General features: G+C 40.3%; 2 protein-coding genes across 2 annotated transcripts; both read left to right on the top strand.

Annotated features, from left to right (window-relative positions):
- The first annotated feature begins 6,750 nt into the window (after positions 1-6,750).
- Positions 6,751-13,234, top strand: LOC106925275 (5,6-dihydroxyindole-2-carboxylic acid oxidase-like). The gene is made up of 7 exons (XM_014999515.2): positions 6,751-7,827; positions 9,239-9,561; positions 10,847-11,051; positions 11,160-11,327; positions 11,414-11,593; positions 11,675-11,821; positions 12,478-13,234. The coding sequence occupies exons 1-7, from the start codon at positions 7,461-7,463 to the stop codon at positions 12,663-12,665; spliced, it is 1,578 nt and encodes a 525-aa protein (XP_014855001.1). The 5' UTR covers positions 6,751-7,460; the 3' UTR covers positions 12,666-13,234.
- Positions 13,235-14,609: 1,375 nt separating this feature from the next.
- On the top strand, positions 14,610-19,966 carry lurap1l (leucine rich adaptor protein 1 like). The gene is made up of 2 exons (XM_014999516.2): positions 14,610-15,062; positions 17,586-19,966. The coding sequence occupies exons 1-2, from the start codon at positions 14,838-14,840 to the stop codon at positions 17,976-17,978; spliced, it is 618 nt and encodes a 205-aa protein (XP_014855002.2). The 5' UTR covers positions 14,610-14,837; the 3' UTR covers positions 17,979-19,966.
- The last annotated feature ends 1,774 nt before the right edge of the window (positions 19,967-21,740 follow it).

The raw sequence follows: 21,740 nt of genomic DNA, 5'->3' as shown, positions 1-21,740 counted from the left end.
CCCAAGACCATCTGCAACAGGTCAAATAATTATTAACTGGATTATTTATAAAGCATTTCTAACTCCCTGTCAGCTACTTGCAATCTTCAACATGCAGTGAATTAGTCTTTCATCAGTACAGACAGAGCATCTGAATGGCGTAGCAAGAGAGTAAATTACATAACATGTTTCCTGAGCTGCAAACAACCATACTCCACTCTCTCCACGGTGAAGAGACCATATATTAATGATAAATTATTATATTTAACTACAACTACAACAGACTACTGTTCTAAGACAGTACAGAAAATCAGCGTCATCGTTCACAACTTCCCCTAACTGCTCGCTGACTGCCCCAGTAGAAATTCCACCAGAGCAATCCAAGTGAATGGGAGAAAGCCCAGACAGAGCACAGGAAGGTAATGGCCAGGCTAGGTTGCTGGTAATGTAATGGTTTATTTGCAGGTAAGTTATGATAAACCAAACTCTGTGAGGAATGATTCTTACACTTTGTTTAGCCTAACAAAACAATACACTTTTGAAGTGTCCCTATGATGGACAGGCGGCCTGTCCAGGGTGTACTGTATCGCTTTGCTAACCAGTGGAGATCTTTAGCCAACCCCTGGGACTCTACATAGATAATCTACTATAGACAATGTGATCCAACAACGCTACTAGGAAGGTGAACATAAAGTGGCCAGCGAAGATCTCTAGAATTCGATGAAAATCTCAATAGCATTTTTTTTAAACGTGCCAGACGGTGTTTATTTTATTAGAGTTGCAAAACTTTCTTTCTAAAAAGCTGTTTTTCGTCCTAAACGGATGAGCTCTTCGCCTCTATCTTTGTCATTATCTACGCCTATCTGCTAACTTAATTGGCTGAGGTTTGCTTAGCTCTCCAAATCCAGCTCCTTCCCTGTCACATCCCAGAGCAAGACTACAGTTTTCTTCACTAATTACTACTGCTGACTCCCCTGATCTGTGACACAGCCAGGCCCCGAATGAATTACCCTTACTACTCCTACTTACAGCGCATGTCAATATCCTTCCTCATTTTCATACCTCAGTAAGAAACTTGTGACGTGGAGCAAAGGTTTGACCCCCCCCCCTCCTCCCCACCACCCACCAAAAAAAGCAATGTGCTTTCAAGAGGCTTCAGCAAGACTAATGACTGTTAAAAAGCAATCAAGTCGTAACGGCAGTCTGGGCAGTAGATCTCTGTGTTTTGTTGCTGGAGGCCCAGTCGCGGCACCTCAGCTGTTTAAATTATTGCTATGTAAATCACCTGAAGTGCTTTGGTGTTGGAGAGGAGGAAGCAGATTTAAGATGCTGGTGCGTGTGCTAAGTAGACAGCATCCCGATATTTGTGCAGGTCTCCATTTGAGAGACTAACTCCTGCCATTTGTCAGCTTGTCAGTCCACCTTGAGCTGGCGCCGTATTCTGAAAAGTTCTCTTCTAGAACAAATAAAAGTTCAACTTGTGACTCCCATTTGAAATGCCTCGGAGGGGTGCCGTGGTGTGGAAATGATAATGCAGTTGGTATGTGTACGATAACCTGCTTTGGGGCTTAGATGGAGGATTTTATATGACACGCGTGGCTGGTCTGATATGTGTTTGTCAATTTCTTTTTGTCAACCAGCTTATGGATTGGAGATTTTTCCCAAATGTCAGTCTCTGACTTTGTGTAAAATAATACTGGTGTGCAGCTGAGGGATGTAGTTCACCTCCAGCAAACTTGTAGTGGAAGCATTTTATCAGCAGAATCCTTCTCAATTTAAGATCATGCGTCGCCAGTGTAAACTTAAAGCTCTGGGGGGGGTTTCGGGGTTTTTTTTTTAACAATGATGAGTTATTGGTCTCTTGGAGTTTCAATAACGTGTTAAATGCCTTTAAAACTAAAGCAGTGCCACAATATAGACGCCGCAATCTGTCTGAAATGTTCATCATAATTGCAGAAGATAAAAGCCCCACCCAGGGCAGATAACGACTTGGCTCCTCTGGAAATCTTTCAGTGAAACGTGACTGCCCTCTACTGGTTACTGAGTGTATTGCGCCTACAGTGTGGAGATTGATTTTGGAAAAACTTTGATTTGTAGGGTTTTTTTTTTCTTCTTTTATGTTTTATTCAATTCAAAAGTGAAACTTGAATTTAATGCAGACTTATATTATATAGGATTCTGTTTTTTTGTCTTTTGTTTTATGAATATTACTGGCTATGAAACACACACAATAAATAAATAAAATTGGTTACTCAGAAATGTAAAATATTACAGTCTAGTCTAGTGAACTGTTATGTTGTGGCTATTTTGGGGCCTACACACTCTCCCTCAAAATTGCTACTGAAAGTAATGATGGAAGTTTATCGAACAATATAAATGGAAAGATTGGTGGAAGGAAAAATTGTGATAGAAAAAGGTGCCCAAGCCACTCACCCACCTGAACGCCATACAGAATCAATGGATTGTTGTCAAAAAATAGCTACTTTGTGAACAGCCATGACCTTTCGTGACTTACCATTGTTATGAAGGATGTCAAAGTTTTACCAACGACTTAACATTTCCGTAGTACTAATCCGTATTTTATTCGTTTTTTGTTTTTTTTATCAGAATTTTTGAGAAACATCATTTTAATTTCTTCTATGCCATAATTTTCAAAATTGGAAATAAATTGCACAGTCACTCTGTGTGTGATAGATCATTAACATAAGATTCACTTCTGACATTAGTGATTAGTGCAGGACTCTGCCTTGTTAATTTGCTTACTTCTGGACTCCATCTTGAGGATTACTTATTTAATTGCTTAAAACGTCTTTGTGTTTCCCAGCACATATGAATTTTCCAATAGAGACGTAGCCTCTTATTATCCTACTTATTAGTATTCCAGGAGCAGATGGTGCTGAGCAAATTTGTTCCCTTCTATTCATAGAGACAAATTAATTTCTCCTCAGCACAACCACCTTGGTCATAGCCACAAGTGGAAAGAACATAGGAGCAATCACCAATTTGAGTAAGAGATTGTAGTACTCTAATTCTGCAAAAAAGTTGTTTTCTTTTCCCATTACTTCTGGTTTTTAATCTAAGATTGCGCTCTGGAAAAATACAGAGTTCCATTGATCATGGGCCCACCGGGTTCTTGTCTGGTTACAGCTGCTGGTGTAAACAATGAATATCTTTCATGCAGTTTAAGGAATAAAATATGTAGTCCTGGGAGCAAAGCTTGCATGGACAGAGATAAGAACCCTCCACATTCTCAGACGCACTCCTTCGCCCTCTGCCTCTGGGGTTTTGGTCACGAGGTTTATTCAGTCTCTGCCACAGCGCAGGCTTCTGTTTGCTCCCTGCTCACTTCAGTAGTGAACTGCATATCCAGTCCAAAACTTTTTTTTAAAATTAATTCTCATTCGTTTATAAAACATGATTACCTTTAGATGATTTGGAAAAAGGTGTTTTAATACCATGCCAGTGTTTGTTAAGTATTAATATTCCTCTCCACGTTATGATCACTTTAAGTTAAGTAAGAAAGTCATTTTTTTTAATATACTGAATGAATGTTAACTTCCTTTCATTGTGGTTGATGGAGCCCTAAATAAACTGGTTTTTGTTGTTGTTTTTAATCAAACTAGCTGGTCTTACTTTCACTTGTGTTATTCAAACTGCCTTGCAAAAGTATTCTGATATTCTTCAATTTTGTCATGTTACAACCACAGAAATTTATTAGGATTTCATGTAATAGACCCAAACAATCTAACAGGTAATTTTGTTTTTATTTAAAGGAAAAAGATGGCTTATTTAATATTTTTTATTACTGTAATTTTTATGGATCAAAATCCTAAACATGCGGCGTGGCTTTCTTTTCAGCACTCTGTATGCTAATACCTTTTGGTAAAATCCAGACCAACCAAATGCCCTCAGAAATCCACCCTCGACTGGTAGATTAGAGTCCGTTCATGTTCTCAATATAAACCCAGCTGTTCTGTGAAGTTCTCAGAGGTTTGCTAGAGAACATTAGCAAACAAACATCGAGTGTCAGAGTGGCTGTGAGTTCATATGCCAGATCAAATGCCCAGGTACTCTGAACTTTGACTGAGCCTTTCTTTGTAAAAAAAAAAATAAATAAATAAAAATAAAAAATAGAACGAAAACCTGGTGGAGACATACCCACAAAGACTTGCAGGTGTAAGTATTAAAAAGTGGGTCTAAAAACTACCACAACTAAAAAGGGACCACAGCTAAAATCTTCAAATACTTGAGACCCCCTGTAAAAATGTTTTTAACCGCCAAATATACCTAAATATGCATTGATACGCAGAGTGAAAACCCTTGTGACTCCAGCAGAAAGCAACATCTAGAGTCCTCCTTATTTCTGCTCTTGGGGGGGACTGTATATGACATGACAAATTACTTCTTTAATTGTAAATACAGAAAATGGGCCTTGTAAGTAGCCTGTAAATAGCAGAATAGTACACTACACATAGTGGGAAATAAATACCAAATAAGATGTGAGAGAAAGGCATGTTAGTAGTAGTAAAAAAAAGAAAAAAAAACTAGCAGTAGCAACATGAGCAGCTAGTTCTACCTAACACACAAGCGTCCCAGTGCGTCTCACTGCGGCATTGAACAAATCTCGCAGAGGTTACTGCCACCAGATGAGAAGAAGTCTAGGAATAGAGACTGCTGTAAAACAAGCATCCTGAAGACGGCCTCTCACGAGGAAGCGAATGACAACCCGCCGTTCGTATTGTCTGCGCGGATCAAAACGAGGGAAGCGTAGAGGGAAGTCACATGAACAGCTCATACATAGCTCCCTGCTAATGATTCCCACTGTGCCGTTTTCACTAAAGGCAAGGATTACCATTAAGCCCGAGTCACATCTTCTCACATGATCCCGTTCACTGCCCAAGGTTTGAGCCGCACACAGAACGGTTGGCTGGGAGAGAGAATGGGGATGAATCAGGCAGTCGGCTGAGGTGCAGTCATGGGACGACCAGAAGATAAACCTAAACGTATAACAGAATCAATGCAGCCTCTTTCTAAACCCTGCAGGTCAAGGCAAGTTGCCTTTTTTTCTTTTTTAAAAAACAGTGGAAGTAAATCAAAAGAGAATCAGCAGCCAGTTTGCTCTTCCAGTCCTGACATGCGGCCTTAAAACAGCAATCTCGTTTATTTTCTCAATTTATTAAAACGTCCACCTATTGAATGCGCGGATGTTTCTTGTTAAGAGCAATCCTCCACAATCTATTTAAGCCTCGACTCAAAGATCAAAATAATTTATAATTACGCTCTCACTGTGCCCCTCCTGACGTTTCAACATGCAGTAGATGGAGACGTAAGAATATGAAGTTAAAATGCTCCTGACAGCCAAGCCCAGAAGGCCTCCTACCATTTCTCAAATGCAACACGGGAACGGCTCATGCATAAGGAATGCGGTGGCATTTTTCTAATACATGAGAATGAGCTTAGCTGCCAGCTTTGTGTAATCCCGCCCGTCACGCCCCGATTATAAAACGATGCTACCCGACTGTAGTTTTTGGTCGGCAACGTGAAGCACATGTGACCGGATTAAGGAGCCGTTTTACGTTGGAGAAAGCTTCCCCCTCTTCTTTCAGAAAGATGCCGCATTGTTTCAGGAGCCCCCGGACAACATTTAAATGATTTACTGCATTGTGTGTGTGTGCGTGTGTGTGTGTTTTCTCCAACAAAATAAAAGGTTGTGACAACTTTGTTCGGCAGAACCGAACAAATAACTTTTAAAAGAAACCCGTAAATATCACATTCTGAAGCAAAATCCCTGATAAAAAGGTGATATTCTTGTTTTTTTTTGTTTTTTTGGGGGGGGTTTTGTGAAACTAAAACACTGTATATTATCAATGAAAAATATTCTTGCAACATATGTGCTTTATTTGACTTTTAATTGCAGGATATTTTCGTCAGCGATGATAAGGGTAGGCTTTAAACTGTTAACAGTTAACAACAGGGGTGGATTGCTGCTACAATGAGAGGAACAAGAAATCACAAGCACAGCCTGGCACACAAATCTGAATCATAAACTGGCAGCTTATTGGGTGGATTTTCTGAGACATGAATTAAAATAGTGCTAATGGGAGCTGGATGTCATGAACCAACATCAACAGCTCAGCACACACAACAAAAGTCATCATTATCCTGGACAAGAAAATACTCAGTTTCTAAAGCAGCACTCTCTTCACTGTCTTTCCTCTTAAGCCAGTGATGTTGAAGGTATTTTCTACATCTCTTTCCATATGCTTTAATAACCGCTAAGATGCAGATGTTTTCATTATTCACCACGTGTCTCTAGAACAGTTTCCCAGCATGCCCTCTTTCGCTAACGAGCCCATCGCCGTAGAGTTGTGCACACTCCAGTCATCAAGCGTTTCCAGAGTCAGCTCATTGTGGATTCGTCTCAACACTTGCATGCAAAGAGGGTAAAAGTCACAGGATGTTATTGTGCAAAAGTATGTGAGATCACCTGTTTATTTTGACATTAAAACCCCATAATTGGCAGAGGGGGGGGGGGGTCTTTCTATATTTTTTTTAATCACTGCTTCAGAAGTGTGCATACAAACACATTTAACCCATGCCTCATTTTCTCTACTTTCATTACTAAACTATGTTTTGTTTTGCTCTACCACACAGAAACACACAAACTCCAGTTTGGGTCTGAAATTATAAGCACTTAAAGAATAAAAAGAGTTTTGTATTAGGAGTTTTTTTTTCTTTGTGAATGCCATTTGAGCTTTAATGTCTCACATGCTCTAATGGGGAGGGGAAACAAAAAGAGGGGCTTTAGCGAGAGGTCAAATGATCTCAAATATGACTTCTTTTTTTTTGTAAACACTAAGTTTAAGATATTTTAGAGTTGCATTCTTGCATTTCTCGTTAGATAAATGTATTTACTGTCGTGTAAGTTCGTTTCATTTTCATTTTACTTTGTAAATATTTTTCTCCGTGGTAGAGTTACAGCAGGTCAGACATACAGACAGTAAAAGCCTTTTCTCATTCACACTGGCATTTCTTTTTATTTCTTTTTAGACGCTGCTTTCACCCAGTGACTTTTAGAAGAACAATACTCTGCATGACCGGATCACACTACCTTCGCTTTTCCTCCCGTAGGAAATATGATGTTATGTGAGGGGAATCACGCGGGAGTCAGAAAATCCTGGTAGTCATGCGCTAATCCGGTATTTAAGGTCAACGCTCCAGTGTTTTGGGGGCAAAGACAAGAAAGAGGCCTGCATGGGCAAGCGAAGCGAAGAGGGGCAGTTTTTTTTTCTTTTTTTTTTTTCTTTTTTTACACTCACTCATATTTGCTGAAGCTCAGGTGTGCTGAAGTAATGAACTTTTATTCTTTGACTAAAAAGTCAGGATTGTAATTTTCAGGTGTAATAAGGGTCACAAACTGAGTTAAATCCAGAAGCAGCCGTGCGTTAAAAAAAAAAAAAAAAAAAAAATCTGGTGACATCATGTTTTGGAGAATGTGGCCGTACTGTGTTTCTATGCTGGTGTGCGCGGTGGTGGTGAGCGCCCAGTTCCCCAGAGAGTGCGTTACACCGGAGGGGCTCAGGAGCGGACAGTGTTGCCCGGCGCCCCCCGGCTTCCCCGGGGACCCCTGCGGCGCTAGCGCGGGCCGCGGACAGTGCGTGTCCATCTCGGCCGACGCGCGGCCGCACGGGCCGCAATATCCCCACGACGGTCGGGACGACCGGGAACGGTGGCCGGTCCGATTTTTCAACCGCACCTGCCAATGCACCGGGAACTTCAGCGGGTATAACTGCGGTCGATGCAGACACGGATGGACCGGGGCCAATTGTGATCAAAGGATTTCTGTCGGTGAGTTTTCAATTAAAACAATATAATTTCTCTCGATTCAAAATCGACTAAACGTCGTTCGTTATTTTAAATCATTTTAAACCATTCGAGGGCCAAAAGTGCTGAATAAATGGATCAAAACATGATAAAGATAGCACAACTGTTAGACTAAGAAATGTGATATTTTCAAGGAAGTATATAAAACAAGTTACCTACAATTATCTAAATGTTTCAGTGATTTCTAAAAACAATTGGATGTGTAAATCACGAATTAAATATAAATGTGTCATCTGTTAAATTAAACACATGTACAGTTCTTGCATGAATTTTGTCCAGGTTGAGCCTTTCCATCCTTGCAACTGCAACCATACGCAAACAGCCATGCACCTCTAGAGTGAAGACAGTTGATGGTTTTATGCCCAAAACATCGAGAAAAAGTGACTTTTTTGTTTTTACCACATCCGTTTAAAACAAAAACCATTTGTTTGACTGATGTTGGGTCTTATTTTCACCATTAAAATAAAAACTTCAGAAATGAAAAACTGAATTTTATAGAAATTGAAATAACTATAGAATAGTCTATTGTAAGTTGAATCAAACTATATACTGATGGTGTTGTACTTCTCTTGATAAGGTAGCCCTAATGTAAAAAATATATATATTTTCTTATGTACTTGTCTACAAGTAGATTAAAGGTTTCATCCAGGAATCTCTATACTACCTAGAATAACTCAGGTCAGGTTGGATCACTCTAATTATTTAGGGGTTTGAACTATGATTAAATTCTATCCAAATTCCTTTTTTTTTTTTAAAGTGCAATAGCCCTTTAGTTTAGCACTGAATCTGAAAATACACTGAGGCATCAACTTCAGCATTATTTTCATACTCTGGCTACACAGTTAACCCAGGGAAATCCACCATCCATTGACTAGACATGCAAGGAATGTTAAACATGTTTGGGGTGCAAACAAACGGTTCTGCCATGGGCGCCAAAAACAACCAATCCATGCAGTTATATCAGTATTTATTTGAATATTTCATATTGTGAATTTATTTGTCAGACTTACCCATCAAAGTTTGTCATCAGCTGTTATACCTAAAAATTACTGGTCTGCTAATAAATTGTGGACATTCTGTGCTGAAGCTGACAGGTACTTTCAAAAGCAACTTAACACATTTACAGACAAGGCAATGTACTGTTGCCTGTTTTCTTAAATATTGTGGTCATCTGCCAATATTTGACTCTTAATATGTGTATAAAATAGCAATAACCACAAAAAAAAAAGTTAAATAAAAGAGAGATTCCCGCTTTGCATAATGGACGAATTGTGTTTGAGCGGACAATATATCAGTTTCAAAACTGACTTAAGAGTTAACATGACGGAGTCTCTTTACAAAACTAAAAACGATCTTTCTTTCATTTCCCCGACAGTGAGGAGAAACGTGATGCAGCTCAGCTCTGAAGAGAAGCGCGCCTTTGTGAACGCACTGAACCAGGCCAAGCGCACGGTGCACCCCGACCTGGTGATCGCGACGCGCCACTACTCGGACATCTTCGGCCCCGACGGGAACACCACGCAGTTTGAAGACGTCACAGTCTACAACTACTTTGTCTGGTCTCACTACTACTCTGTCAGCAAGACGTTCCTGGGCGCCGGGCAGGCCAGCTTTGGCGGGGTGGACTTCTCTCACGAAGGCCCCGGGTTCCTCACCTGGCACAGGTTCCATCTGCTGCAGCTGGAGCGAGACATGCAGGTGAGGAGGTGAAATTAATGAAAACATATTAAGTAATAAGGGTCATACACTACTTTGCTTTGCTCCCCTGCTTGTTTATGTTTAGTGAATGTATCTTCAGTCCTCTGTATTTACCAGAAAATCCTGATTGACTTTCCAATGTCACGCCTTAAAAAACAAGCAGCACGCAAAATGCTACTATAAACAATCCATGGGCTTTGGTTCCAACCGAATTTACACGCTATCTTTTTCCCTGAAACAATAAAATCTTGAGTGAGAAGGGTTTTCTTTTTTTTTTTTTGAAAATACAGTACCAGACATTTTTTTAATAATCCCTTTCACAAGCGGGTTACAGCTGAGAGTGGAAAATGGGGCTGGCATGTGGAGCTGAAACCACGGCAGAGTGCTGGACTCCTACAGAGAAACTCCATCCTTATATCCTGTGCAGGTTTGCTGCTTGAGCTCCTTAATTAGGGGCTTTTGTTCAAACCCGGCCAAACAGAGTTAGAGAAAGATCTAGTTTGGGAAACACTGACACTTTCTATCCTACAAAGACACGAGAAAAACAAAAACCTATATTTGAACCGTGTGGATGATTCTTATCCGCTTTAAGGGAAAATATGCACTCTTTGATGTGCTTCAAGGTGGTTGTGTGCATATAAAAGATGAAATCAGGGTCTACTTCAAGTATTATTTCTGCTTTTGAATCAGTAAAATCCTCATGGCACCACATTTCTGTTTTCCTAGGTTCCAAGAGACGGGGTAGAGGATCTTAAAATCAGAATGTTGATGGCCTATTTATAGTTTTATTAAAGCTGCAGTAGGTAACGTTCATAAAAATATGTTTTTTTTTTTACATATTTGTTAAAACTAACAGTAGAATGAGGCAGATAATCTGTGGGGAAAAAAAGTGCTCTTCCGCCTCCTCTCAGTGGTCGAACAGATTTCTGCAGAACTGCCTTTTCTAGAGCCAGGAGGAGGGTCTTATCACTGTCAATCATGCTTGTGTAGGCTCCCTGCTGCTCCACAGGTCTTCCGTCAGAACAGAGCCTCTGGTGAATGCACAGACTAGTAAGCAAGACCACCGATCAGTCATTTCTGACAAGTCTCTCTTTTTCTTAAGGCATCTCAATCTAAAAATGCTTTTCCAGATACTGTAAATTGCAAATTTAGACTGTAGTAATCATCACCTTCATATGAAGTTACTGCCATGGTAAATTTTTTAGTTTTTCTCCTCCTAATCTGCCGGTTTGAGCTTAATACAACAAAACCTATTGCAACTTTGGACTCTGTTTCTGTCATGCAGGACATGCTGCAGGATCCCTCCTTTGCCCTGCCCTACTGGAACTTTGCCATCGGCGGGAACACGTGCGACATCTGCACAGATGACCTGATGGGAGCCAGGAGCAGTTTTGACATAAATTCCCTAAGCCCCAACTCTATCTTCTCGGAGTGGAGGGTGGTTTGCGAGAGTGTTGAGGACTACGACACGCTGGGAACCATCTGCAACAGTAAGACGAGTGTTCGTGACCACGCTAAAATTCCTTTCATTCTTTCAGAAGAGAAGGAAAAGTGTGAGAATGACGACGCCAATGGTCAGCTTTTCTATTCTCTGTCAGGCACAGAGACCTCTCCCATCAGGAGAAACCCAGCAGGAAACGTCAACAGGCCCATGGTCCAGCGTCTCCCAGAGCCCCAGGACGTGGCCGACTGCCTACAAGTTGGCACGTTCGACACACCCCCTTTCTACTCCACCTCCTCTGAGAGCTTCAGGAACACAGTCGAAGGTGAATTAGAGCTCTGTGATGTCTTAGTCTTTACTACATGTACATGATATGTTACTAGAAGCCCCCCCCCCGTGTTGCTTTGTTAGGCTACAGCGCCCCCAAGGGGAACTACGACCCCATAGTGAGGAGCCTCCACAACCTGGCTCACTTGTTCCTGAATGGAACAGGAGGGCAGACGCACCTGTCACCCAACGACCCCATCTTCGTCTTGCTACACACCTTTACAGACGCTATATTCGATGAATGGCTCAGGAGACACGGTCCAGGTGCCATAGCAACTAATTCTGATATGCAGTCTATGCATGTTTAGTATTTTCTTTCCTCTTACTTGAGCAATTTCCCAACAGATTTAGCTGTGTATCCTGAAGAAAACGCCCCTATTGGTCATAACAGGGGTTACAACATGGTACCCTTCTGGCCTCCCGTGACAAACGCAGAGATGTTTGTGACTGCGCCTGAAAATCTGGGCTACTCTTATGAAGCTGAATGGCCAGGTATGCCAAAGTCTTTTTGATTTACTCTTGTAGTTCCTTGTAAAAGCACGTCTATTTCTTAAAGGTTTTCACAATTTGCCACTTGCAACCACAAAATATGTAATTTATTGGGATTTATGTTAAAGTCAATGGCATTTTGGTGTACAAGAAACACTGTCTAAGGCAGAAAACGGAAGTTATCACCCTGAATCAAAATGAAACACACCTACTTTATGCTGTAGGTGGGTTTTCAGATCAAAGCATCTGGTAGATTGATCCAGGACATAAATCCAATTAAGAATCAGTGGCAAGACTTAAAAAAGTTTTTCTACAGATGCTGTCCATCTAATTTTATTTAATTTAAGCTATTCCACAAAAATGAATGAGCAAAAATGTTTTCCTCAAGATGTGCAAAGTTGGTGGAGACATTTGCATCAACTGGCAAATGGGGAATACTTGATTATATTAAGTAGTATTAGTGTATAGGGGATTGAATATAAATGCAGATTTTTATTTGCAAAGAAAAAAAAATCCCAAAAAGCAGGTTATGTGTTCTTCTCTTTGCCTTTTATTACACAATATTAAATAAAATACATTGGAGTTTTTAGTTATAATATAAAGATTTTGGCTATATTAAGCACATTGAAAGTAATAATCGTCTGCTTTTGTTCCTCTAGGTACACCTTTCTCTCTGACTGAAATAATAACCATAGCCATAGTCGCCGCCCTCGTGTTGGTGGCAGTCATCTTCGCAGCAACCACGTGTGCTGTGCGTGCCCGATCTCGCAAGATGGAGGGCCACCAGCCTCTGCTCGGGGACCAGTACCAGCGCTATGACGACGACAAAGGCCAATCTGTAGTCTGAGATCACAGCCCCAGCACGTGTCTTTTCTCCTGATTTTTCCAACAACAAAGCAATGTTGTTCTGTTCTCCATAACAAAAAAGGAAATCTTGCAGCGTGTATGCCCAACCCCCTAAAAAGTTAAGATTCTTAACTCTTTGTACTTATGTTGCTTTGCATTGTGCAATCACAGAAATTTTCACTATGCATTGAAAAAGCTGGGGTGGAGGGGATAATGAAAAACCAGTAAAATTCATGCAAGATGATGCCCTGTCAAATAATGAGGTAAAGAATATTAAAGTAGTTTGCTTTCCAACCTATTAAATTGTGTTCAGTGTAATTGTAATTTACACTCAAAGGTTTGTCATAAACACAGCTTTTAACAATCTCTGCCAGTCAGAAACTAGTATGTCCAAGTGAGGGAGCTATAATGCCCACAAGGGGGTGCTGTTGTTCAATTTCTAAGAATCTTGCTTGTGCAGAACTTACAAAAAGAGTTGCACGTTGTTTTTTACACCTTATTTAGCTAACTAATGTATTTAAGTTGCTAATAAAAAAAACAAGAGGCAATTAAAAGGAAATTAAGTCAAAAGTTTAATGTCTGTTTTTTTTTAACTTAAAAATGTTTTGACTTTCATCACTCTGATTATTCTGCTTGTGACTCACAAGCCGATTCAAAACGAGTTATTTTTAAAAATCTGCTGACTGAGCCTTTCCACTTTTGCTAAATCTATGCTTAGTGGTTTTCTAATATGATTCTTATCTAATGTGGCCTAAATACAGAATGAAAAAAAGCAGAAATTTTATTTTCGTAAATTTTATTCTTAGTCGTCTTTCATCAATGTAGAATACTTCATTTCAGGTTTTACTTGTCGAACTGCTGCTTTAAAGCAGAGCCCCTTCTAAGTTGGTCTAAATACCAAAAATCCTCATTAATGACCCATTTTGCATCTTATGTCAAAAGATGCAGATGAAACAATGCAGGTTTCAAAACTCAAACTCTGTTTTAAAGGATCTATTGTTTTACGCAATTTATTAGTCCAGTCGATCCTGTATTTATCTTACTCTGTAGATACATACAGGAAATGCTAACTTCTGAACAGAAGTTAGCTTTCTGTTGTTAACCATATTGCCGTTGACTGGTGTAAATTTAGACAATGCCACAAAGTGTCGCTGTTGGCTGTAACTAAAATATAAAATAAATAAATAAAATAATGAGGTAAGTCTTCATCATTTCCCATCTGTGGGAGAGGGCCGAACGCAACTTCTGAAGCCATCAACATTTATCTCCAGAAGATTTTGAGTCATTTGTACAAGCAAAACTGATGAAGGCTCGAACAGGTGATCGTCAGCCTCACAAGCTAAAACCAAGTGCCATGGCAACTGTCTTCATCCACAAAGATCTTAAACCCCACTGCCAGCTAGAGAGCGAAAGACGCTGGGAGAGGCAGGAAAGGCTGGAACCTCTTTTCAGTGATAACGGAGCTGTTGCTACTGTCCATAGTAGCAATAGCTAAGCGCTTAACAACCTCACTCATTGCTTATTTGGCTGGACTGAGGTGGCAGAATCGGACCAAGCATACCAGAATTCATTGCAGCGTAAACAACATGGTGACATCCGTGCTACGATATATTATTAAAATAGATCAAGTGTTTTGGAGAATGCGAGCACTGCGACATAATTCAGCTGTATTTAGGAGTACAATTATTTTGGATTTTAAACTTTTTGACCAAAAGTAGATAGATCAATTAATATATGGTAATATGCCTTTATTTAATGTTACAAGGAGGCCATGCTGCACTATTTGCATATTTTATTTATATATCTATTTATTCTCTTTCGAGGTAGAGAAAGAGGTACACGAAAACACTGACTCCTAAGTTCACATTGTCCATAAAGCGTGTTCTCTCCACCCCAGGGAGAGAGGTGTAAGCGGCAGCACTCACCTGGCGGGGTGTCTGGTTTCAGAGACAGCCCTTCTTGTAATGGGAGTGTCCTCAGAGAGCATGCTGGTGTTAAACTGTCCTCCTACTGGTTACAGGCTTCAATGGGAGGTCTGCTGGTGTGGCTGCAGATCACATACGAGTTGGATTTGACTGTCTCAACAGCCGTAGCGCCTCAGTTTAATTTGCCCTAGAGCCGCACCGTGAGACCACTTACTGCGGGGTTGTTTTTTTTTTCTGTGAGAGTGACGATGGACGAGGAGCGCAGCGGCTCTCCGGACCTGACGGACATAGAGACCAAGTTGGGTCGAAAAGTTCCGGACGGTCTCGTTCGGTCGCTCGCGGGAGGGAGACGCAGCGACAGGCACGAGCACGACAAGTCAGCTGCGCCTCACTTGGCCAACTGCAAATTCTGCGCAAATTCAACGGACCTCAAGAGACTGCAGGGTAAAATGTTGTTCTTGAGACAGGAGATGGTGAGCATAGAACTTTTTTTCTCTTAATGTTTTTAAATCAAACTTCCGTCCTGCATTAAAATGAGTTTCATTTTAAAGAGTCATAACACTGTAACCTATGTTTTGTTTGTAACTTACTTAAAGTAACATTTTGTTTGATAAGTCAATCAGCTTTGGTTAGAGAACTCCTCAAAAAGTTTAATAACAGAAAGGTAGCAAAGACAAAAAGCTTAAGTATTTGGACCATTTGTTGCTAAATGAAACCTGAGTGCTAAGAGGAATGAAAATAATGAATCACATGTATGTTTACCTCAGGTTGATAATACGAAAAACATTAAAGATAATACAAATCTAGGCAACTATTCTTGGATTTTATGAACAGTTATATTTCTAAATAAATTTATGGTATCCCAATAACAAAGTAAAACAGCTGTTTTGGAGGCGATAATTCAGCTTGTTGTGTAATCACAAATTTAGTTATTGGGACACAAAGAGCAGTTTCAGACCTGCTGATAGAAAAGATGCAATTACTGTATTCTTCCAGTCTTATTGTTCATAGAATTTGTTGAAACTTTCATGGCGATATCTAAGATTTTGTTGTTATTAATCAGTTTTTTTTTAATTTATTTTATTTTAATAACTTCATTTGTAACTTGCACAGATGATCAGATGGTTTAATTTCAGCTAAAATAATATGTTTTGAGCAGCAACCTATGCCTTACACACATGGACAGTCATTCTGTAAAAACTTAAACATAGTTAATTTTAGCAGCTCTTTATTCTGTATTGTGGTTAGATCTTTGTATTAAAATCAAAATAGCAATACAAATATCACAGCTATAACTGTCATTTTAGCCACTATAAGAATACTTTGTGCTTTGCTTGTTTTTAATAAAGGTAGTTAGACGATGTGATACATTTTTCTGTCTCTTATTTCTTTTGTTTTAACTACACCTAGAGATACTTATTCCCATATAGTCTCCATGGACGCTTTCCCAGACAGCTGACTACTGTTTTGACTGACTGAGGTCACAAAAGGTATTAGGATTCCTGAGCAGATGGTCTGGTTGACCGGGTTTTTCACTCTGTGAACCAGAGCCCTGCAAGATGGCCAGTGGACTGTTCTGGCACTACAGAGTTTGTGTTGTTAGGATTTGATTTGATTTATTATGATGTCAGGGATAATATTACACTTGCAATTATCTCAGTTGGCCTTCTCCACAGGACAAACCCTCAAAAATCCCAAGTAGTCATTGCCATACAAGTAAACAAACCAATCAGTTTAGGATGCTGCAGCCTAAAACAGATGTCGATGGAAAATTTTCCGCCGGTTTCGCAGGAACAGAGAAGGTGCTGTCGTGTCCTGGTGGCAGGATGTAACAGCTGCCCATTTGTTGTTTCTCATTCACGCTGATTGTCACCCACAGACGGGGGAATCCCTGTAAAACGCTGCAAATATGCAGTCCATTTCCACCCACACGCACGCACACACACACACACACACACATACCCAGTGGCACGGTTCGTCATGCCAGAGAGTTCAGTCAATGGTCGCTCTGTGCATGGCGGTCGTATATCATTCATTATCGTGGATGGAAACTGCTAGTGGTCTGTGCCACGTAGTAAAGGCCAATAGTCTAAACAAAACAGCACTGACTGTTCCAACCATGAGAACACTAACAGTTAAGAGAAAACAAAACAAAAAAAAAAAGCCACCAACTGCATCTGCTCATTACAAGGTCTAAGCTGAGCTTTGCAACTTGATCCAGTGTTTGGTTAGTAATAGTCATGGTGATGGTTTTGTTCGTCCTGCTTCCCCGGCTCCCCCCCTCTTCTAAATATAAGAAACCAATATAGTTGTGGGGGGAAAGTTAAGTCACTAACTAGAGTGGAGTTGAAAGCCAAGATTCTGCACTGATTAGTATTTATTTTTGGTTTGTTTTTTTTTTGCTAATACGTGTTATTCAAGTTGACATTCTTATTATTGTTACATCATAATTTTGGCAATTCCTCTGGTTATGAATCATCTATCTCATAAGTGAGGCTCAAGGTCAGTCCACCGCTTTGCCAACAGGCATGCGTATTTCTTACATACTCGTTGCCCTTCTGTCCTTTCTTGTTTTCATTTCATATCCATCAACCAGCTGTATCTTACACTCATGCACTCAAATCATTGCATATGAGATTCTATTTATTTTATAGTTTTTATAGTTAAGCATATAACATACTCATTATTGTTGAACAGTTTTTATTCTGTTGTTTTCTGAAAACCTTTTACTGCCCCCGTTGACATTTATTCTTGTTCTGGCCCCTGTTTGGATCAACTCAGCCTTATGATTATTAAATAACCATATTGACAATGAGTGGAAGATAGATATAGAGTAAGATTTGGCACAGAGTGTAATTTAATAGATATTGTGCAGCTCCGACTTGCCAATTCAGATGATGACCAATTCCATTTTCTTCCCTTAGCACGTTAAACGTTGAGGTGTAACTCGGCATTTGCGCCATGTTAAATTACAATGCTCTACTTCCACCATGCAGGCGAACCTGCGAGCCATCGACGTGAAGCTCATGCAGCAGCTGATGTCGATCAACGACGGCATCGAGTCCATCCGCTGGATGATGGAGGACAAGGGGGACGCAACGAGCCAGGACGGCAGCCTGACGGGCAGCTTGTACAGCCTGTCGGACAGCCAGGACGGCTCCTCCCTGCGGGGCAGCTTCAACAGCCTCAACGACGGGAACAGCGACGGCCTGGACGGTCTGTCCGTCGGCAGCTACCTGGACACTCTGGCAGAGGACCTACCCGGAGACTCGTCCCCGCCCACGGACCTCGACCGTTTAATGGATAAAGCCGTAATTTCTGGCGAGTCCTTCACCAAATCGCCGCTGAAACTCAGGGTGGAATCGGACGAATACTACTGCTTTAGATAATAGTGATGAGATAGACAAAGACTACTGAGATATATGGAAGAAGAAAAAAAACTCCTTTGTCCTGTTTTTTTTTTTTTCTCCCAGTTTTGAAGACGTGGGCATGTTTGGGAATGTTACATTTTCCCTTGACACCATTTTCCTGAAGTGGATTAGCAAAACCTCAAAAGTTTTTTTTTTGTTTTTTTTTCTTTTACCAAATGTCTCAAGATGCAAGAGTAGCAATGACTGCTTAATATTGTTATGACTTAAAAAAAAAAAAAAAAACTCAGAAGGTGCCGAGTTACGATTTATGATTATATTTATTGTTAAATTACCCTGTATGTGTGTGGTTTTCATCTAAAAACAGGTTGAACAAAAGTTGTTTCCTTCTAAGGAAAGCGGCGCTCTCTGAGAAAAACCAGCAGGTTAGGACTTTGCAGCCGATTGGAAAATTGGACATTTCATGCTGAACGATTCGAGTAGTTTAACTCTTTCAGGTGGCAAAGTTATTAGTTTTGAACTTAAAAGCAAGTGCAATTTTCCTCCATGCCAAATGCCAAACGCCACCTACAGCACATGTCTTCCAGCTTTATTACTTTAACTGGAGTTAACAAAGCTCTTGGCCTCCAGTGGGTATCAGTGGTAGCTTCAGCTTGTAGTCTTACTCAAAGCTTGACTGAAAACCAAAGAAATTTCTCTCAGAGGTCATTTACGCCTGAGGCTAAACTGCATTATAGCACCAGATGGGAGATTTGTTATCTGCATAGGCGTGTGTGAAACGCACGCTCACTTTGAGGGCACATGTTTTGTTGTGTCGGCTTCTGACGAGGCTCTTTGTCTGTAAAATTGCTTTGGTTGATTCGTTGATTTGACGTTTTTTGCGTTTAACGATGTCCGCTTTTGAAGCCGGCATAAACAAACATTTTATTCAATGTTGCTTTCTTTGTTGAGCAAATAAAATAATATATTATGTTTTTGTTGTTTTGCCCCCAATATTTATGCCAAAAATAACTGATACTGTGATGAAGCATGTGCCTTCTTCCAGATTTCTTTTATTTATTTTTTTTGTGTGTTGTTTTTACATTTAAAATTTTCATATCATAGTTACGAATCTTAATATCGGGGAAGGATGAGCCCCCGCCTCTCTATGGTTCAGGATTCACAGATTCACCTACTGGCTGTTTGTCTTTTCTGTGGAACGTGACTTAAATTATTTATGGGAAAATTCGTGTATGCTTTTTTCCTACTGCATATTTACAACATTTAAATGAAAATGCAGCATGAGAAGCTGAAATACCTAGACACAGCACTATCTGACATCCTATTGGCTGGTGTTCACAAAGCAGCCAATCAACGAGGACCTTTCATTTTCTTTGATGTTGATTGGCTGTACCCCAAAGAGCAGAAATAAGGAAAACTGAAAATGTTAGTTTCGGTGGTAGTCTCTAGTAAAATAGGCGGTCCTACATTTTTTGGAGTAGGTTTCAAGTATTTTCAGACGTCATCTGGCTGTGGTTCCTAATTTCTACAAATGCTGTGGGTCCAAATGGAGTTTCAAAATAAGTTACGTCATGACGGCAAAAGAGCTTAGTTTTGAAGTAAACACTGAAAACAGAATCTGTTTCACATCTTGCCCTGATCTGAAGGAGTACAAGAGCAGATCAAAAAGCATCAGACCCAAGGTCAAAGATAGTGGTGGTAATGTGACAGTGCAGGGCGGCTTCAGGATCTAGATGACTTCACTGAACTGATGGAACCATCACCACCAAGTCCACCTCTACATGTGTCAAAAATAAATAAAATGAAGGCCTTCAAGTGAACTAGTCAAAGTCCAGGGTTGTGATTGGACCTTAAACCTTCCATTCATGCCGAAAAAAAAACCTTGTTCTTCATCTTTCTATTCACTCTTTAATGCTTACAGTGAAAGCCTCATCATGTTACACAAAGTCTTTGTGAGCATACATGTTTGAAGATGAAATAAATAAATAAATAAACATCTGAAAATGTTACTGTGGAAAATTGTGGTATATCAAAATGGAAACACTGTAGATCGCCTGAAATGAGTTGGAAATTTCATAGCGTTCTCGCTGCTTAAATAAAATCTTTACAGTTCAGGCTCTCGTGAATTTATCAGCTTTTTCTGTGCCTCGTTGCTGTATCTCATTAGTGATTCAACAATTCAAAAATAAGAAACGAGGCGAGATTGGTCTTGAGATGCCAACCACACAGGGACATTTTTTATTTTATTTATTTTTTTTTTATCTCTGAAGGTATTCTCATCTGAAACTCTGTGTCATTTGCTCCTTATATTTCTTGCGACAATTTCAGCTCCAGACGCAGAACACAGGACAAGTCATTATATGAAATATGAGAGCCTGGCCAGTGAATGTCGGGGCAGTTCCTAGACAGGGATCTGGCATCCAAATAAGTATCTTCCGCCTTTGCTTCATCATAAAGAACTCTTCCAATTCTGAACAAAGTATTTGCGACGGATCGCTAGTTTTTATGAGTTTCGGTCTTCTCGAGTGTGCACAAAAAACCAAACTGCACATAAACACTCGGGAGTGTTGCGTTTGGTCCAGACGGGTATAATCACTTTATCCTGGAACACTAAGCATACTTGTAACTTTGTCTTCGTCCATGAGCAAAGCAGCTTTATTTGGTTTTATGCTTCCTTTCCTTATCTCTGCCTCCCAGGGGCTTTGACAAGCTTAAGCTCTCAGTCAGGCTGACCCGGGCCAATAAACCAAAAAAGAGCTCCGTGAACGGCGTGCGTGACCTCCCTGTCAGCACTTCAATTAAAAACACACACACACAAAAGAAGCTGCTCCGAACTTGCCTGAATGTCATGTCCAAACAAATGCAGCTATGCGCCGGCTGACTAATATTCCGTTAGTAGAAAAGAAACATAAAGCCGAGAATACATGCAAGCCAGTGGCCGTGAAATAATTGAGACCCGTCAGAACAGGTTCTGTCAGTCACTGCTGTGATCAGTCTAAAGCAGAACTCCAGAGTCTTACACGGAACAGTAAACACGAACACAGAGTGACATTTTGGGCGTTTTACCGGCACTTTAAGTGTACATTTACCGCGCCAGCGACTAAAACAACAAGTTTGTGTTTGTGGCACTAAGTGTCTCCTGAAGCGCCCAAACGGTCGTCAGAAATGTACAATGCTGTGCTAAAACGCAGATGTTCTCCTTCATTGTTGTACACCTTGGTTCCCAAGAACATCTTTTCTTTCACAGTAGTTCTGAGCAACAAGCTCTGCAGGCTTTTTGAGGGTCATTCAGAGTTTTTCTTTGAACATTTAAAAACAAACAAACTCTGGCTTATCTTTGTCCTTCATGCTTGAAGAAGTCATAGGTGAGTGTCAAGTGGCTCAACCAACATATATAAACCCATCTCTCTTTCAGGTCAAATGTCTGGGAAAGAGGACATAAATCATAAATGCACAACGAAAATCATTGAAAGATCTCCAGAAAGGCTGAAAAATCATCACTAGGGTCTAAAACCTGTGAAGTAAAATTCGAAGAAATAGCTCAACCTTTTGTTTTCTAGGAATAAGGCCGAGTATCCCATGGACATTTGATCATGCTGCAGAAACTTATGCCTACTCCTCTTTGCAAAACACCTCAAGCTTCGTCAAATTGGATGGAGAGCATCTGATAACAGAAACAAGGTCTGGACTTTGAGTGGGCTATTCTAATACATGAATATGCTTTGACCAAAAGCATTTTTTTGCACCTCTGGTTGTATGTGTGGAGTCGTTGTCTCGCTGGAA

The sequence above is a fragment of the Poecilia mexicana genome, unplaced genomic scaffold (assembly GCF_051168715.1).
Source record: "Poecilia mexicana isolate PSO_F unplaced genomic scaffold, ASM5116871v1 scaffold_18, whole genome shotgun sequence".
NCBI classification, from domain to species: Eukaryota; Metazoa; Chordata; class Actinopteri; order Cyprinodontiformes; family Poeciliidae; genus Poecilia; species Poecilia mexicana.
The sequence above is the reverse complement of the archived record's forward strand: the minus strand, read 5'-3'. Positions and strand labels throughout refer to the sequence as shown.

Bases quoted from the DNA above. Each gene is read 5' to 3' on its own strand.
- LOC106925275 (XM_014999515.2), top strand. From the start codon at position 7,461: ATGTTTTGGAGAATGTGGCCGTACTGTGTTTCTATGCTGGTGTGCGCG. The intron at 11,328-11,413 runs GTGAATTAGAGC...TTGCTTTGTTAG, and splicing joins CTTCAGGAACACAGTCGAAG to GCTACAGCGCCCCCAAGGGG. The intron at 11,822-12,477 runs GTATGCCAAAGT...TTGTTCCTCTAG, and splicing joins TTATGAAGCTGAATGGCCAG to GTACACCTTTCTCTCTGACT.
- lurap1l (XM_014999516.2), top strand. From the start codon at position 14,838: ATGGACGAGGAGCGCAGCGGCTCTCCGGACCTGACGGACATAGAGACC. The intron at 15,063-17,585 runs GTGAGCATAGAA...TCCACCATGCAG, and splicing joins TGTTCTTGAGACAGGAGATG to GCGAACCTGCGAGCCATCGA.